Here is a 19691-nt window from a genome sequence, read left to right as displayed (position 1 = left end):
GCTATTCTGCCATAGAACATCAGCTGAAGTTTGCTGAGTTAATGTGGGCTGCAGTGTCAACCAGAAATGCTGTGAACTGTGGCAATGTCTCAGCTCCACAGGGGTTGGAGGATGCCAGGATGTGCCTACAGTGACCCCGCAAACACGGTCTTCCTGCTCCTAGGCTGCAACCCTGTTCTTAATTCACTGCAGAAGCCATGTGAGCAGGCCGGGGGAGGGAAGCAGAGGGGAAAGATGGCTGGGTCTTTAGAAAGTTCCATGAGAAAGTCATCTTAGCACAGCGCTTTCACCCGAGTCCCTGACAGCTCTTTGCTCCTTACAGCATGGGTGAGGAGGGCAGAATGGGCATTCCTGAGGTGGCAAGCTGGAGTAGGCAAGCACCCCATTTCTGCTCATATTGTGGCTGAGACTCCACAGCCATTCACAGCCCCCTTGGGCTGGGCGCAACTGGCAGCAGTGCTGACCTTCCTAGGAGGTTGGTCAGGATCCTGGACCTTTCTTCTAAGTCATCTGTCCGGGTAGAGGGAAGTGCAGACAAATGCGTCTGACCCATTCAATGCTTATTCAAAGGTTGACCAGGGCCAGGCTAAGTTTGAAGAGGAAGATGGACAGACAGACAGGGTGAGGGGCTTAACTCAGTTGGTAGCATTCGTGCCTAGCAGACCTGGAGTCTGCGGTTTAGTCCCTAGCACCACATGGACTAGGTCTGAGAGCACGTGCCTGTAAGCCCAATGCCTGGAGACAGAAGCAAGGGGTCAGCAAAAGGTCATCTTTAGTTACGCAGCAAGTTCAAGGCCATCTTAGACTACATGAAACCTTGTCTCAAAAACAAACAAAACAACCCCCCCATCCCCCAAGTATATCTGAGCACACAGGGATGAGGAGGACTGGCATTCCCAGCAGAGGAGTGAGGGAAGTGGATGTGTGGAGGAACAGACATTGCTGCTGGCTGAGGGCAGGCTTCGCAGGGCAGATGCAGATAGCAGCAGTCCCTGCTCCACTCTGTTCTCCAGGTCACGGGGACAGAAGTGTAGAATCATAGAGTCTTCTGTGCTTTCAGACACAAGCCATTATAAAATGTTCCTCTCGAGAGGCACTGTCATCAGCTTAGACACCACTGGCCACATGGACAGGTACAGGCAGTAAATATACAATTTGGGAGACTTTTATAATTTTCCCTTGTTTGGTTTCCTAAGCTGACACAAACATTACCTGGAGGTATCAAAGCCAATGGAAACGTCAGGTTTCCGAATGGCGGTAAATACCTAGGCAGGACTTGGAGTCAAGCCCACTTAGAGGCTTCGCACCCTCCCTATGCCCTGGTCAAACGTTCCCATCTCAACACTGAGTGGGCTCAGCTGGAGAAGAGCCAATGCTGTGACCAGGAACCTTTAGTTTCCTGCCTTAGAGAGGCAGCTTTTAGGCTACAAAAGCTCTTGTCATGTCTGTGAGGCACATGGACGGAGGATAAGGCTCAACGGTAAAACAGGGTGTGGTTTCATACCCAGCACCACAAAACAAAAGAAGTTGGCTTCCATTGCTCCCAAGTGAGAGGGGCAGAGATGGCCGCTCTCCTTCTCCCGTAGGAGACAGTCAGCAACAGCTCTCACCTCAATGACCAACTGCAGGTCATCCATGTACCGCTCCTCCGTCTGAATCAGCTCGTGAATGTAGCCCTGTCGCTTCCTCTCCACGGGCTGCATTGTGTCCAGGGCCTGGAGATCGGCACACCCTGAAGAGAGATGGTTGTGGAACTTAAAACGACACCAGTCACCTCATAGAAAGTGCACATTTCTCAGTAGGTGTGCTGGGTCGACAGATGCTGCTCTCAAAGGACGTTTCCAAGAGTGTCAGGCTGGAGGGACAGCTCCGGCTGTAGGAACTCTAGGCTCGGTGCTCTTACAGGTGAATTTCGCACATCTCTGAAGGTACAGCACGGTCCTGTCTTCTGAGCAACAAGGAATTGAACATTCTAGAAACGGCTTCACAGAGACCGGAGTTCCAGCATCTCACAGCTTTTGAACATGATTGAAATGGTTCATTAAATCAGTACTTGAGACTAATGTTTTCTAAACTACAGGTCACGAGTCATCGCTGGGTCACTGTCAGATTAGGCCCGGCACATACACAAGAAATACGGTCTACGGTGCTCACAGTGCTGTGGGTACTGTGAAGTGCTGTAGCTGTGTATTTACTTAGTTACACGAAGGACTGACACTCGCTTTGAATTACTGTTAAGAAAATGACAGCGATAGAAAGGTCTGAGAACATGTCTCCAAGTTTTCCTAGGAGAGTTCTGAGGATAGAAAATCTAAAGTTCCCAGGACCCAGCAACTCCCAACAAGCCCACTCAAAGAAAGCCTGCGGGATTGGACACCCCACAGGATCCAGACACAGCCACTCGGAGGAGGCTCACAGCTCACAGCAGGATGGAAGGTCTTCACGGTGTAGCCCTTCACAGGCACGTCAGTCTGACATCACAGCTCAAGGTTTGCCTGGTAACAGCAGTCCTGGGAACCACCCTGGGAAGCCCCTCTTCAGGCAAAAAGCAGCAGGCAGGTACTGCAAACCCAAATTTGCAGGAGGCTGTGTGATTGGATGGGGGCAGTTAACAGTTCAAACCAACGTAGAACTTACTCACACTAATTGATTCTGGCTGTTTCCAGGAGGCCCTGTGTTCAATCAACTTACGATGATTATTATTTTAATCTTCTAATTATTTATGTGTATGTACCCAGTGAGGTCAGAGAGGTATAATTTGGTCCCTGGAACTTGAATCACAGGTAGCTGTGAGCTGCCTAACGTGGATGCTGGGGTTCACACTGAGGCCTGCTGTCAGAATCCACTGTCTTAGCCACTGAGCCACCTTCCCAGCCTGACCGGCAGCTAAGCCGCACCAGTGACAGCTGAAGCTCATTCTTAGCCATCATTCCGGGTTCTGATGACTGCTGTTGGGTAGCACTGAGGCTAACTTCTCAGTCGTTCTGGTGACTACTATTCGGGGATAACTTTCAGTTTGTGCTTATATGCTCAAATAAACGACACTCACTTGAATCGGTCTAAGGGATTTCCCACTAGATGGTAAGAAGGAAGCTGCCACAGGAGGCAGCAGGCAGAGTGTTTCCATAATGAAAAGTAATTATTGTACACTAATAACAAATAAGTACAATTTTAAAAATCACAGGGGGAGGGGTTGGGGATTTAGCTCAGTGGTAGAGCACTTGCCTAGCAAGCGCAAGGCCCTGGGTTCGGTCCCCAGCCCCGAAAAAAAGAAAAAAAAAAAAAATCACAGGGGGAAAAAAACTGGGGTTAGTGAGATAGCTCAGCAGGTAAAGGTGCTTGCTGATGACGAGCTCAGTGCCCCAGAGTCTGATCTCTTGGATTCCCATGGTAGAAAGAGAAAGCCACAAGTTGTCCTCTGACCCACACACAGACACACACAGACACACACAGACACAGACACACACACACAGAAACACACAGACACACACAGACACACACACACACAGACACACACACACACACAGACACACACACACACATAGACACACACACAAACACACAGACACACACACATAGACAAATACACAGACACACACACCCGCACACACACATACACACACCACACACATACACAGACACACACAGACACACACATACACACACACACACACAGACACACACACAGACACACAGACATACATAGACACACACACAGACACATAGACACACACAGACACACACACCCACAGACACATGCACAAATACATCCTTTGTTTGGTTTGTTTTTTCAAAAGCTAAGCTAGAGGAAGACAGTGGAGTGTGGATGGTCACTACCCTGAGGTAACAGGAGCTGCCCCTAGCACAGGTCTCAGGAAGGAAGACAGCAGGAAGGGTGCAGGAGCTCCTCACAAGGACAGAGCTGCCCTTGGTGTGCAAGAGGCAAACACCTTAGGACCTGAACTCAAGGCCCTGTGTATTCTAGGCTAGTACTCTACCACTGAGCTGTGTTCTCACCCTCTTATGAATTAAAAAACATGCATTTGTAGGCTGGTATGGTGGTGCATGCTTTTAACCCCAGCATTTAGGAGGCAAAGGCAGTCAGATCTCTGAGTTTTCAGTCAACCTGGTCTTCACAGTGAGTTTCAGAATAGCCAGGGCTACACAGTCACTGTCTTAACAAAGACAACTCTCTCTCTCTCTCTCTCTCTCTCTCTCTCTCTCTCTCTCTGTGTGTGTGTGTGTGTGTGTGTGGGTATACATTTGGGCTAACGTGCAGTTTAATGAGGAGAGTTTTTGTAATTCAGCAGGCATGGATGAAGGTCTGTTAAAGATACTGAATTCAGTATGTGACACGGGTGCTAGGCAGCCAGAGCTCGCACACCCTGCTCAGCTGACAGCTAGTGAACCGTGCTACTTACAGCAGCGTGAGAGACATGGCCATGTGCCTCTGGAAGTGATCAGAACCTTCGCTGAGATTACAGCACCTCTTAAAAAAAGAAATCTAATTTTATGTGCACCCCGGTGCTTTGCCTGCATGTGTCTGTGCACCAGGTGAGCGCCTGGCACTCACAAAACCGGAAGCCGGCATCGGTTCCCCTGGAGCTGCATTACAGTTGGCCGTAAGTGTTCTGGAAGAGCGGCCAGTGATCTTAACAACCCAGCCACCTCCAGCTCCTCACCCCATGTTCATAACCTCAGTGTTCATGTCCTTTGTTTGGGACTTTTGAAACATCCGTCTCTATTGTTGTTTAGTTCTTTTCTTTAAAAATCTTTCTTTCTCTCTCTCTGTTTTGTTTCTGATGCAGGGTTTCTCTGTGTATAGTGTCTCTGGTTGTCCTGGAATTTGCTCAGTAGACCAGGCTGGCCTTGAACTCAGAGATCCTTCTGCCTCTGCCTCCAGCGTGCTGGGATTAGAGGCAAGTGCTACCACCTCCAGCCTTAAGCAATGTTCAATCACACCGTAAACTTAGTGTGTGTGTGTGTGTGTGTGTGTGTGTGTGTGTGTGTGTGTGTGTGTGTGTGTGTATGCATGTGTTGTGGCATGAAAGTGGAGGAGTCAGTTCTTCCTTCCGCCATATGGGTGGTGGGGACTGAGCTCAGGCTTGGTTTGGTGGCAGGCACCTTGACCAGCTGAGCCACCTCACCAGCCCTTAGTATTTTTCTTTATATTCATTTATGTTTAGAGGCAGATGTACTCATGGCTGTTTTTATGTCATTCAAGTGAATATATAGTCATTAAAATGAGTCTGCATGATTTGTGGTGCTAGGCCTCTGATGCAGAACGTACACACTAGAATAGTGCCCCACCCCTGAGCCACACCCGAACCTCGACGTGTTTTCTGCAGCGTAGGGCTGTGCCTCACGGTGTTGGGAATTGGTTCTAATGCCTTGTCTTATTTTGGCTTCCAAAAGCTGAGCTTCCAGACCCGAGGACCCCTGCCCCGGCTGGCTCTGATTGGTAATAAAGAATTTCTGTACAGCCAATGGCTGGGCAGGGAGACAGGGGCAAGGGATGGGGGAGAAAAGAGGAAGAGGAAGGAATCCCTGACAGGGGAGCAAAGAGAACAGACTTAAAGACCTGTGACGTGTAAGGTTCCAGGAAAGTGGCCCCTGACTGGGTCAGGGGTAGCAGAGATGAAATATGGATTTAGTAAATATTAATTCAAGAATCCTGGATTAGCCCAGGGAGGTTTAAAAGTATCCAGTCACTGAGCTAGTCTAGGCATAGAAAAATTAGCTGGTATGTGTGTGTGCCTGCCTGTCTGCATCTTTCTTTGAGAATCCAGAAAGCTCCTGGGTGGGTGCAGTGCATGTGTAACTCCCTAAGAGCCAGAGCGGAGCACCTCATTCTCTACCACACCACTGCGCTCATATTGCACTCTCCATGAGTTTCCTTATGATATTCCCACCGGCCTATTGGAAGGACAGCTTAGAGCCTCAAGTAATGTCCACACACAGCTGAGACGCACATGACATCTGCTTCGTCAGCATGCGTGTGGGGTCAACTTGTCGCTGTGCCACATGACCCTTTGCATCTCATTCCGATGGCCCTTAAATGTCTATCCTTGGTTCAGGGTCCAAACCTTCCCTTCAGGTGTTCTTACCGATGACGTCAGGGGGAATATAAGGCAATGTCCCTTAGACCTTCCGCCCTTTACCACTCATTTCCTTCCTGGTCGGGGCTCTAGACTCCTGTTTCTTTCCACAGCCAGCACCCTTAACTGGTCTTCTCTTCCATGGTGCCCCTTTCAACCCCCCATATTCAGTTTATCAGAGTCACTTTTGGGTCATAAGCAGAGTTAGATGTCCTTCCTATTCATTAGTCAAGACAAGCACAGCAGCACGTATCCTCCAGCCCCATTTCTGCTCCACTATCCCTCTTTTTCGTGTCATTGCAAAAGTCACAGGTCTACCCTTGTGACTCTACAGCACTCTGCTGACACCACTCTCAGGAGGGTGAGAGGGGCCCAGCACTGCTGGGCTCAGAGCCCTCTTCTAGTTCACAGCCTCCTCTCTGGGCCCCTCACTGATACCTGGGAAGTGCCGCCCCTTCAGTCTTCATGTGTCCCTCCTCAGCTTCCGCTGCTCCTGCTCCCCTTCCTGGGCCTCCTTCTGAGCGTGTCCCTCTGCCTGCTGCCAAGCTCTCTGCTTCTCCCAAACCAGCAATGCCAAAATAGGATACGGCATTCCTGCCCTGTAAGGTCACAGGAATCCGGCCACACCGTGGGGGTGGCTTTATTCCTGCTCTTCATGGGCACAGTGCACACTAGGCTGCTTGACTCTGAGAAGCCCTGCCCTGCAGAGATGTGCAATGCGAGGCACCCAGAGTTGCCAAAATGTACCCGACCAGAGAGGGAAGAAGAGAGATCTTTGGATGAACTGAGGACTTGGGTTTTCAAGGGTGAATATACACACTTTGTCTTCCAATGTAACCTGTCCAATAAAGATGGGCTGCAGATGTACACGGCAGACTGGGTTTTGGAGAGATATTTAAATATAAAATGTAAACTATTCTATCAATATTGGCCAGATGCCGTAGAATTTAACTCTGATTCCAACACTCTGGGGACTGAGGCAGGAGGGTCTGGAGTTAGAGGACAGCCTGGGCTACACGGTAAGACTCTAAGCAACCTAGCCAAACGTCCAGCCTACTGACCAACAAACTTGTTGTAAACTGGAATGATATTTTGGATACACTGGATTAAACACTATTGGAATTTTACGTATTATTTTTACTTAACAACGTGACTCCGGCATTTTTAAATTTCATATGAAGCTTTGCTAACTACTCACTTATTCCTGCTCCACAGTTCTAGCCAGCCCTGTATTACTTATGTTCCTTTTCTCACAACATGTTAAATGGCTTCCATTGATTTCAGAATGAAGGTCTAACTCAGCAGCATGGCTCCAGGGTCTCCATGGTGCAGCTCCAGCCTGCTTCCCAGCCTCTGCCTCCCAGCCTCTGCCTCCCAGCCTCCGCCTCCCAGCCTCTGCCTCCAGCCTCCGCTTCCCAGCCTCCACCTCCCAGCTTCTACCTCCCAGCCTCTGCCTCCAGTCTCCAGCCTCCGCTTCCCAGCCTCTGCCTCCAGTCTCCAGCCCCGCCTTCCCAGCCTCTGCCTCCCAGCCTCCGCCTCCCAGCCCCTGCCTCCCAGCCTCCGCCTCCCAGCCTCTGCCTCCCAGCCTCCGCTTCCCAGCTTCTGCATTGACTGCTCTGCCCATTTCTCCAACCTATACCTCAATCCCTGGCACAAGGCTCAGTTCTTAAACATAGCACGCACTCTTCCCACAGCTCTACTGAGGTCGCCTTCCTTCCTCATTCACAATCTGGCTCCCACACAGAGACTCCTTCGTGGTGATGCTTGAGGACAAAAGCCTTTCCCATCCTTGGCCCACTGAGACCAGCCTTGCTTTTCTGTGGCTTTTGTTACTGGTTTGCGTCTGTAATGAGTGGTAGCTGTGGGTGGTAGCATATGCTCTGCCATGGAGTTACAGGGTTAGTCCCTGAGTCTGTATTTTAATGTTGTATAAATCAGCTCTTGTTACAGGATATTTGATCACACTGTGGACCCTGAGATCGTGTTATTTGCTGAAGGAAAAAAAAAAAGCTGTTTCTAGTTGTGTTGTGGCTCAGCCTTAGAACACACTGTTAATCATCTGGCTGGAGTATAGACACATTCTTAGGACACACCTTTAATCCCAACCAATGAAGGTAAAATTTGTAGAAGGAAGCACCATGTTTGAAAATGATGTCTAATTGAGTAACGGACAAAGTGATGAATCAGAGAAAGATTTGACAGAATAGGATACACCCAACTCTCTTGAGAAGAGAGGGGAAAGGGAAGCTACTTAAAAGAGCAGTGCAGAGAGAGAAAGAGAAAGGGGCGAGGGGGCACTTCTACCAGGAGAGTTTGACAGAGACACCTTCCTGGCTTCGAGCTGGGTTGTTCAGAGGTAGAGCCTGTAGGCTGCTCTTTCTGTGCTCTCCCTGTAGCTGGCTCCTGCCTGGGTCTGGCAGGGGACTAAAGGTGACAGGGTATAATTCTTTCTACCGGAAAGAGTGACTAAGAAACCTCTTTGTCCTACTGGGGAAAGAGTGGGAACATTGGGATGGAGCATCAGCAAAACTTGTATTTTAAGAATTATAGAACTGAGTATTTAACACAAAAATTGGCCCCTGTCTGGTAAAAACTTGAGGGGATGCTCAGCCAAAGAAAGTGTCTAACCTGTGAGGAGGAGCATTCTCACCACCAGGAAGCCAAGTCCACTAAAGAGGAGCTAGTTCACACCAACACACACACACACACACACACACACACACACACGCACGCACACGCACGCACGCACACACACACACACACACGCGCACACACACACACACGCACACACACACACGCACGCACACACACAGATGCACACACACATATACACAGACACCATACATAATGAAAGAAGACATCTCAAAAAATGAGGTGGAGAGCAGTAGAAGACGACCTTTGACCGCTGGCTCTGCACTCAGGTGCATGTGGACCCACATGTATACACATATTAACCCACACATACACAAAGATTACCTATGTTTGAAAAAAAGATGCAAATAGTAGATGTTGTCATGGGGACCACATTAATGAATAAAATATCAAATTAAACACATTTAAGAATTATTAAATGTAAGATGTAAACAGAGTGTTTAGAAAGTAGCTCAGAAAGAAAAACAGAAAACATAAACTTATGTCAAAACCAGCACACACTGCAGGGGACACAGAGGGACAAGGACACACACACTGCAGGGGACACAGAGGGACAAGGACACACACACTGCAGGGGACACAGAGGGACAAGGACACACACACTGCAGGGGACACAGAGGGACAAGGACACACACACTGCAGGGGACACAGAGGGACCAGGACACACACACTGTAGTGGTGAGGCAGGGAGAACAAGAGTTGGCAGGCAGTGTTGAGATGACAAGGTTTCTCTCATGGGCAGCATCATTAATGTCTACAGGGTCCTCACCAGGCTGGGTGTGGCAGCTCATGACTGTGATCCAGCATTCAGAAGACTTGGGCAGGGACGCTGAGATGAACTGGGGGACAACCTGGTCTACATAGTGAGTTTTAGGCTAGTGTGAAACTATAAAACTATATCCTGAAAAACTAGAGTCAATGAAATAAACCAATAAAATAAAATAAAACAAATGCCAAAGGATCTGCATGAGATGTTGCGGCCATCACCTGGGAGAGACGACGATACTGAGCTTATCGGAAACCAACAGAAAAGCTTCAAAGTGTAACCTAAACAGTTGGAATATTTCTGAAAATAAATGTGCCTCTCTGAAAAAAAGGAAGAAAAAAGAAAAGGACAACTATTATCAGTAGTGAAGCTGACACTCTTCAATGGAAATTACCAATATGAGCAAGCTTGACATATGAACACATATAAGAAAAGACACATTTCAACAAATATTGCTATCTATAGGAAAATGTTTACTGAACACAGCAGGAAATGTATATGTTTAACACTAGTTTCTACTGTTTCTTTTTAAAATTAGTTAAGAGGCTGGAGATGGCTCAGGGACCAAGGGCACTTGCAAAGGACCTGAGCTGTTCACAGCTGCCTGTGACCTCAGGGGACCTAATGCTCTCCTCTGGTCCCCACAGGCACCTACATCCACATGCACACATTCCTCCACACCTACACAGTCAAAATGAGTGAGAACCTTTGACTTGTTCCATTCTGTGTAGCATGTGTGTACCAGGGCGGGTCTGTGGACAGAGGACAGCTCTGGGGAGGCTGTTCTCTCCTTCCACCTTTTTGTGGGCTCCGGGGATCAGATTCAGCTTGTCTAGCTTGTGTGGCAAGTGCTTCATCACTGAGCCGTCTCACTAGCTGTCCCGGTTAGGGTTGTACCGCTGTGAGCAGACACCATGACCAAGGCAACTCTTATAAGGACAGCATTTAATTGGGGCTGACTTAGAGGTTCAGAGTTTCAGTCCGTCATCATCAAGGTGGGAGCAGGCAGTGTCCAGGCAGGCACGGTGCAGGAGGAGCTGAGAGTTCTACATCTTCATCTGAAGGCTGCTGGAAGACTGGCTTCCAAGCAGCTAGGATGAAAGTCTTAAAGCCCACGCCTACTGTGACAACTTCCTCCAGCAAGGCCACAACTCCTAATAGTACTACTTCCTGGGCCAAACACATACAAACCACTACACCAGCTCTTCAGATGTTTTTACTGTAGTTGTGTTTATGTATATGCATGATGTTTGTGCATGGACACACGTGCCATGGTGCATGTGTGGAGGACAGAGGATAACTTTGTGGGTTTGGCTTTCTCCTTACTTTGGACTCATGTCAGGATTATGCTCTGCCTTTACCAGCAGAGCCACCCTACTGGCCCCAAATGTTTCTTGCTTAAAGAAAGGCAGCTTCCTGGGCTGGAGAGAAGGCTCAGAGGTGAAGAGCACCGGTTGCTGAGTTTAATTCCTAGAAGCCACATGGTGGCTCAAACCACGTATAATAGGATCTGGTGCCCTTTTCTGCTGTGCAGGAATACATGTAGGCAGAATATTATATACATAGTAAATAAATAAATCTTGAGAGAGAGAGAGAGAGAGAGAGAGAGAGAGAGAGAGAGAGAGAGAGCGACTGACTGACTCATAGCAGTGGGGAAATGGAACCTGAGGAGGCCAGGCAGGAACCCCAGTGGAACAATAGGGAAACTAATCTATCCATAAAACTTTTGACCCAAAATTTATTCTGCCTACAAGAAATGAAAGAATGGCAGGGGCGGGGGAGGAGGGGTGGAGGTTGGAGGGGTGGAGCGATGGAGCAGAGACTGAGGGGATGGCCAAGCAATAACCGTCCACGGGCAAGCATCAATCCCTGAGGCTAAGGATACTGACATGCTTGCAGACAGGAGTCTAGCACAGCCGTCCTCTGACAGGCCCCACACAGCAGCTGACTCAGACTGATAAACACCCCCATAGCCAAACAGTGGATGGAGCTTGGGGACTTTAAAGGAAGAGTTGTGGGAAGGATTGTGGGCCCCAAGGAGATAGGGAGACAGGAAGACCAACAGAGTTAACTAATCTGGACCTCAGCGACTGAACCACCAACCAAAGAGCATGGCCAGGCTGGACCTAGGCTTTCCAACACATATGTAGCACATGTGCAGCTTGGTCTTCATGTGGATCCCATGAACAACTGGAGCGAGGCTATACCTAAAGCTGCTCCTGTCTGTGGAATCTGTCCCCCTAACTCAGCTGTCTTGTCTGGCTTCAGCGGGAGAAGTGCCTAGCCCTGCAAAGACTTGATGTACCAGGGTTGGGGGGTATCCAGGAAACAGGGGGTCCTCCACTCTTTCAGAGGAGAAGGAGAGAGGGGAGAGGGAGAGAAGAATCAAGATGTAAAGTGAATAAGAAATTTAAAAAAAGGAAAAAGAAGAAAGGTAGCTTCCTGATGTTCCTGTGGGTTATTCCATTAGTAACAGGAACTCACTTTACCTGACCCACCACTGACTCCTGTGCTATTCCCTTTCTGGAGATCCACCTGGGGATCTACGCAGGCAAGAGTCCCTCCCCAACCACACCCTCTCCCCTCCTTCCTCTGGGTCAGCCTCTCTTCTCAAATCGTCCTAAATCCTTGCCCAGCCCCCAGGTCTCTCCTCCTTATTTCCCCATAGCCATCCAGACTCCTCATGGTGTTTCAGACCTCGGGTCTCTCCTCTGTGGACTGGACTGTGATCCACTTCAGGATGTGTTGGCCCCCTCCCACATCTATGCTGTGTGTGTGAACGTATGATCTCTTGCCTATGCAGGGCCTCCCTCACAGACTGAACACTGAAAGCCACCTGCTTCCTGTCACTACCTAACTGGCTCCATGACCTTCTCTCTCAGTGCCAGCACCATTTCCCCCAGCTCATGCTAAGATCTTAGGATCTTACTCTCCATATCTAATCCACTCACTGGCTATCTCGTCAGAACACGCCCATAATCTGACTCGTTTGCACCACACCATCGTACCGTCGGGATCCAAGCCACTACTATCCATTCTCTGCTTGGACCACTGAGGAGGCTCCCAGGGTAAGCTGCCCCCCCCTCTTAGAATGGTCCTTTCCCCAATGACTATACCCTTCGAGTCTTTGCTTCCCATATTACTAATTTGGAGACCTTTTTGAGCCTCTGTCAGTGCCCCACCCAGCACTTCCCTCGCTGCTTTATCTTCCTGAGGTGCAGCACACTTGGCTAACCTCATTGGTTCATTTTCCACCCTCCCCTGGCAGAGGGCTGAATTTTTGTATGTTCTATAACCTGCTATATCCGAAGTGCCTGGTGCCCTCATAGGTTTTCTTCAAGGATTGATAAAATATGATCAGATGGACCCTGGCTTTCAATACTGCTCACAAAAGACTGATGAAAATGTCCTTGTAAGTACTGATGGACAGAAGAACGGACAGAGGAGAACTGTCAGATCAAAGTTCCTGGACAGATAGTGGGAGGGAGCTGAACTACAAGCCCCTCGCTGTGGAAACAAAGTATGGATCATAGTTAATGAAAACTGTCCCTCTGCGATGGCTGTGAGCCATTGTTCTAAATCCCTGGGCAAACAAGGATCGAAAGAGAGATGCTTAGGAGGGAGACGAAGACCTGGGAAGGTCCCAAAGCCGGAGGACAAAGGGCGGTGTGTGCTGGCTGTTTGCTCAGATTAGGTCCTAAGTACCAGAGAGGCCTTGCCCGTGCCGAGGAGAGCAGGGCCACGGAACAATGCGGTTCTCTGTGCTCTGCCCTGCTGGACACCCTGATTGCATACTGGCTGTTGGCTGCACAGTGTGGAAACCCTGTGAAGAGGCAGCCTCCCACAGTAAATGTAGAAGACTAACCTGGCTATTATATAAAACAATGCATTTTTAATCTACTTGGTAAATAGTTTATTAAGGACAAACAGCATATCAAGTAGTATGTTTTTATCATAAAGTGATGGGGCATTATCTATGTCTAAAAAGTTAAATAATTCTTTAACAAAGTTTTATTGATTTACTGGTGTTGCCGGGGATCAAACCCGCACCTTCATGTGTGCTGGGCTACTGCTCTGCTGCTGAGCTATACACCCCAAACCCTTTAAAACAGATTTAAAAGTTTCTTCTTCTTTCTTAGACATAGGTCAGTTGTACTGTTCAGGCTGACCTTGAACTCTGATCCTTCTGCCTTACCTCCCAAGTGCTGGGATTACATCCATGTGCCCTGTGCTCCATCCACTTGGGCTCCGGTATCTTTCTGATGTCTACTAGACTGTACGTCAAGCCTTAGGTTGCTTATTTAGATACAACGGTATCGAAATACTTTAGAACATTAGAAAGCTACCACATAATAGTAGTATTCTAGAATGTCCCCAAAGCAACCCTGTTGATACTTTTATTGGAGTTACTTTTATTTTCTAATCTGCTGTGAAAGATCATGAGTTCTTTGTGTGCATAGATCATAAAGATCAACAGAGAACTCTTTCTCTTTGTGTGCATATGTGTGGTATGTGAATGCATGCTCACATGTATGTGTACACTGTGTGTGTGTGTGTGTGTGTGTGTGTGTGTGTGTGTGTGTGTGTGTGTATGTGCATATGTGAGAAATGTGGAGGCCAGAGGCTGATGTCCTCTTTGATTACTCTCCACTCGATTTACTGAGGTGGGGTCTTTGCTGAACCTGAGGCCTGCGGTAGTCTAGTCAGTCAGATGGCTCTGGTGGAATCCCTGTGTCTGCCTCCTGAGCGCTTCAGCAACTTCAGGCTAGGCCCCTGTGTTTCCTACGCCACCTGTTTCACACAGACTTAACTGACTTGCTCTTCAGAATTCAGACTGTATGCTAGGGATGGAACAAGAGGGGCCAGTTCCTTCCCTGCTCCTAATCCAGAATTTCTGACTTAACACCATGTGACCTTCTTTGACTAAGGTTACTCTGAAACCTCTCGAATAGAGGCTGTGTGGCTGAGCAGGACTTCAGCGCTACCAGGTTTCTTACATTGGAAAGAAAGACAACACGCAGTGGGGCCTATGCCACAGTCCCTGAATGCCGGGTGTAAACTACACACCTGATTTGGTTGGCCCTGAGCTGATTTCTGGAGGAAGAAAGATTCAGAATAAATATCCAGAAGGCCAAGCATTCCCAGGCAATGCAAACAAAACCAACATGACCTCTGCTTTCCTTGTGTGTCTTAGATGACTGATCCCTTACACACCCTCTACCCATCACACGGTTAGAGCCTTAGTTACTCGCTGCAGCACTCTGCTTCAGCACTCAGACAGCGCTGTGCAAGGGCGGAAGGACTTCATAAATCTCTTCGTCCTTGGTGTCACTGACTCGCCTGCATGCCTCTCATTACCCCATGGAATATTCATACAGTTCGTATTTCCAGTGTCCATGATTCTATAACTGGAGAGCACGCTACACCGTGAGTTCAGGACACAGCTATGATTTAGCACCTCCTGACTCTGGTTTCAGTGGCTGATGGATGGCAACAATCAGATCAGGTCCGGCGGCAGGCTCTTCCAGGGCTCTGAATGTAACTTGGCCAACCTGGATTCGCCCAAAGCTGGCTTCCATCACCTCACCTCACCTCATCCTCACCTCACCCTCCTCACCTCACCTCACCTCACCTCACCTCACCTCACCTCACCTCACCTCACTTCACCTCACCTCACCTCATCCTCACCTCACCTCACCTCGATGTTGATAGTTCTACTTTTCTAGTTTGCAGGAAAAGCAGGTTGTGGTTAAGGAGAATATGGGGTGGCTAGGAACATGAATTCCAGAATCAGGACGGACTGGAGCTCCAATCTGTCCACCCCAAGTGCCTGGTTCGCTGTGTGCTGCACAGAAAACATTCACAACATGTTAGCTGTTATCTCTAGAACTTACTATGGCTGTGCAGTGAGCTAGTGCTTCCTAGTGCCAAATGTGTGGTGTGGTCTCATTCTCAGTGACAGACAAGGCCGCCCAGGACTGTTCTGTTTCCTCATTTGCTTTGAGACACTGAGTGACTGCTGCCTTTTGACAACAGCGCAAATTGAAGTCTCGTAAGAACATTTCATAATTTTTGTTCTTGTTTAAGACAAAGAAAAGTGATTCAGAATTAATTATGAAGTTTACATGGAGAGGCAGAGACCCAGAATAGCTACCACAGTATAAAAAAGGAAAAAGACCCAGCCTAGACTGAAGGAACAAAGACAGCGAGGTCTGAGCAAGAGGACAGACAGATGGACTGGCCAATGCGACCCAAGGAAACATAGAAATTGACTCAGACAATATCCGACTGCTGTTTGATATAGGAGCACAGGCAATAACAGAAAAGTCTCAGTAGATGGCTCTGGGACATGTGACTGCGGCAAACGTGAGACTTGAGACCATTGCTTCTCATCCTTCCCAATGCTACAACTCTTCAATACAGTTCCTCATGCTGTGGTGACCCCCAACCATAAAGTTATTTTTGTTGCTACTTCATAACTGTAACTTTGCCACTGTTAGGAATCTTAATGTAATGTCTGATATGCAGGACGTCTGAGAGGCATCCCCTGTGGAAGGGGATTCAGCCCACAAAGGGATCTCAACCCACAGGTTGAGAACTGCTGCTCTAGCTAGATGGATTCTTCATTAAAATTCAGCACCATACTCACGTCTCAAATATGAGCCACACAATGTAAGAGCTGTCAGAAGAGGACAAAGTCTATGTGGCTTCAGGCTACGTGATGACACAAAGGCATAACCCACAGGAAAGTCACAGGCTGGACCTCACTGAGATTTAAATTTTTGTCTTGTGAAAGACAGGGTCAAGAGAAAGAAAGAGACAAGTCACAGACTGTGAGAAAATAGTTCCAACCCCTACATCTGACATGGGATTGTTACCCAACATATACAACTAACTTAACAAAAATAAAAACATCTTCCTCTTAAGAACCGGCCATAGACCTTAACATCTCGCCAACGAGGACGTGAGGGGCAAGTGAGTGTATGAACGTTGCTGGGTGATGCTCACCTTTAACCCTGGCAATCGGGAAGCAGAGACAAGTGAGTCTCTGAATTCAAGGCCAGCCAGGGCTACTTAGGAAGGATTCTGTATGCCAGCTGTCTTCAGGGAAATGTATATTAAAACAAGACACCAGCACACACATTGGCTTGGCCAGACCACACCAGAACAGCAAATGCTGAGCGGACGGAAGCAACAGGGACGCCTCACTGCTAGCTGGATCGGTGCACTTTGGCACAGGGAGCTGTTACAGAAGAACATACTATGAGATCTGGAAACCATGTTTTGGTGTTTTCCAAAGGAATCCAAAACATGGCATAGTCAAACAATAAAATTTTAACCTGCCCATAAAGTGGAATAATGCTTTGATATATCCTACAACATACATGTTATGAGAAATAAGCAAATCACAACCCCCCCCCATCATATAACAAGAGGAATGTCCAGAACAGGCAAACATCAAGACATAAAGTAGGTCAGCATGTTCTCTGTGTGTATGTGGTAACAAGGAGATAAGAGACTGACAGTTTTAAGTTTGAAGTAATGAAAAGATTCTATAATTGATTATAGCAATGGCTGCCTGACTGTAGATACAGTAAATCCACTGAGTTGTACATTTGAAAGGGGTTGAATCACTGTCACTCAGTCAGACAGTGATTATGGGCCTTCTCCCTTCTGAATGCTAGCACCACAGGCTCTTGATGATATATTCATCCTGGCCTCTTCTCTGTATGTTTCTTTTTACTGGTATGAGTGATGTGCCCTGCCAGACCTCATGATTATAAAGATGGCGGTAGCATTAGCACAAGTCTATGAGGTTCTTAGCATGAGCTCAGAAGCCAGCTCACTAAGCAAACGCGTCCCTTATGGGGCTTTAGCCCATTTTAATTTTCCCATCTGTAAAAATGAAGTGAGTTATTTTGTTCATGGATCTTAGAAGAGTACCTAAGGAGTCTGTTTGTGACACAGGCAGGATCTCGTTATCCTCTAAATAGTTCCCAGCACTCTCTACTCTCACAAATCCTGGGTCCTCCTGCTTCTCAACCCTTGCTGAGGATCTCACAGGTCTGGTCCTTTCCCTAAGGAGCCTCAACTACCCAAAAGCTATGAGTGTGCACGGCAGTGCCCATTTCCAGTTGGTGTGTATTTAATGCTGTGCACCTGGATTATATCTTTCTAACTAGCTAGGCAATCGTACTGGACAGCCCATGGGTCCTTTGTAGTAAAAACCGAACCAAACCAAACCAAACCAAACCAAACCAAACCAAACCAAACTCACCTTCTTCCCCCACTTCTGGCTCCGTACATGGCACAGGTACTCTATTATCCCACTTTGCCATTCAAGATAAAATTTTGGAATCTGACCCTTCTACCTTCCCTCCCATCGCATCAGTGCCTAAGGTATACCAAATTTCCCTCAGAGCTTTGACCTCTGATGGATACCAGACCAGAAGCATCTGGGAAGCTTGGGAAAAGTCCCTGTGTGCAGGCTAAACCTCAGACCATGCTGGCTAGGACTCATTAGTATTAGTATCATTATTAGAGCTTCCAGGTCATTCCAGCACAGCCAAGCTAGAACTGCTGCCCACTTCTGTCTGAGCCCCTGCTTTCCTGCGGCTCCACAGTTCCTCCCTCACAGTACTGAATGCTTGACCCGCCTCTGCCCACCCCAGCACTTTAGTGTGTGTAGAGTAGTCCCTGATTGTCTTAGGGTTTGTCAGCTGCTGCCCCAAGTCTTCTCTGCCTCACCAGTGTAGGGTGCAACTAGGCACTCCTCCTCTGCTCTCCCTGATGTGTAGGAAAACAAATCTGCCACAGTGCTTGGACTTAAACTGTGTGTTCCTGCCCCCATTCCATGGCAATGCCGTGCTAGGCAGTCCTCACTCTCATTTAGGAATCTAAACACTACTGCAGTATTCTGCTTGGCCTCACGCAAACATATCCTCAGCACATACTAGCTGGATTGCTCTGCAGAAGGATCTGGGAAAGACGGTGTTTGTGCATTTGGATCTGTATTTTTATTTTTGCCAACCTATTAAGCCCCTGACCTGATTATCAAATGTGAAGGCTCAACTCTGAGGCCCCTATGGAAGGGCGGCTGCGGGCTCTTCCAGCAGCCTCCTACTTTGTATTGAAATGTCCTCTGTTTCTTTCGATATTTTAAGAAAATTGTGGAAAAAAGCTGCAAATGAAATACTCCTATTATCTTTCGTTAGAGTTATCTTCTCTATGCAACAGCATGACAACAGCAAAATAAAAATCTCTTTTGCTTTTGAGATATGTTTAATTATCTCAAATGATATAAATCTTGACTACTGGTCCGTACCCTGAGGTTACATTGAGAGAAAAGCAAAGTCCCACAGACACTAATCACACTTACTATCTAAATAATTAAAGTAAGTTTTAAAAGGATGCTTCAAAAGAAACACACAGTACAAGCAGTGGAGTTTGTGTTCCTTTAATAAACACACTTGCATAGTCATATTACAGCTGTGTAAAAATAAACCAGATTATCTCATGCCAAGCGTGCCCAGCGTCTGCACAGTCTCAAGACCTAGAATACTATAGTTTTCAAGACACACAAAATAAAATTTAAGGCAAATACATCACTTTGCAACAATTTGAGTTTATTACATTACAGTAGCATCACAGCAGCAGCATCTAATAATGCCACCCAGGCACGGGCTTCTCAGGACTCTGTTACTTATTTACAAGAACTCATAACTCGGGGAACTTCACCTAGGGAAACTTGGCAAGTAAAGCCCTGGACTGCACTTGGCCTTTGTCTCTCTGCCTTCGCCCGCACTAATCCCCCTTTGAACTCAGCGTCAATTGTATTGTAAAACAGTTACTGTTTAAATATTGCATTATTTCAAAAGGACTCAAAGAATCAGAGAAACCACACAGTAAGGTTAATTTTTAGTTTTTAGTTTTCTAAAATAACAGCTTTGGCTGTAGCCTTTTCTTCGCTGCGAGAAGCCCCATCAAGTTCAAGCACAGCTGTAGAAATGCCTGCCGCACGGTGTGCTCTTAAGCTGGTGTTTCCTACAAGTCAGTCCCTCCACTGTTCTGATGTTTAAATCATGTCTCCAGTACACTCCCTCTTAGCAACAGAAAGCTGCCCTTCTTTTAAGTCAGGAAGAGAGCAAATGCATGGCTGGATGAAGTACTGCACT

At 47.6% G+C, this 19691-nt stretch overlaps 1 protein-coding gene across 1 annotated transcript in view; it reads right to left on the bottom strand.

Moving 5' to 3' along the window:
- Nucleotides 1-19691, bottom strand: part of Itsn2 (intersectin 2) — a 108692-nt gene that overhangs the window by 12026 nt on the left and 76975 nt on the right. The window contains exon 30 of the mRNA XM_032909166.1: nucleotides 1611-1732. Coding sequence (XP_032765057.1) covers nucleotides 1611-1732 — 122 coding nt within the window. The remainder of the gene's footprint in view (nucleotides 1-1610; nucleotides 1733-19691) is intronic.

The sequence above is a fragment of the Rattus rattus genome, chromosome 7, assembly GCF_011064425.1.
Source record: "Rattus rattus isolate New Zealand chromosome 7, Rrattus_CSIRO_v1, whole genome shotgun sequence".
Taxonomy (NCBI): Eukaryota; Metazoa; Chordata; class Mammalia; order Rodentia; family Muridae; genus Rattus; species Rattus rattus.
The sequence above is the reverse complement of the archived record's forward strand: the minus strand, read 5'-3'. Positions and strand labels throughout refer to the sequence as shown.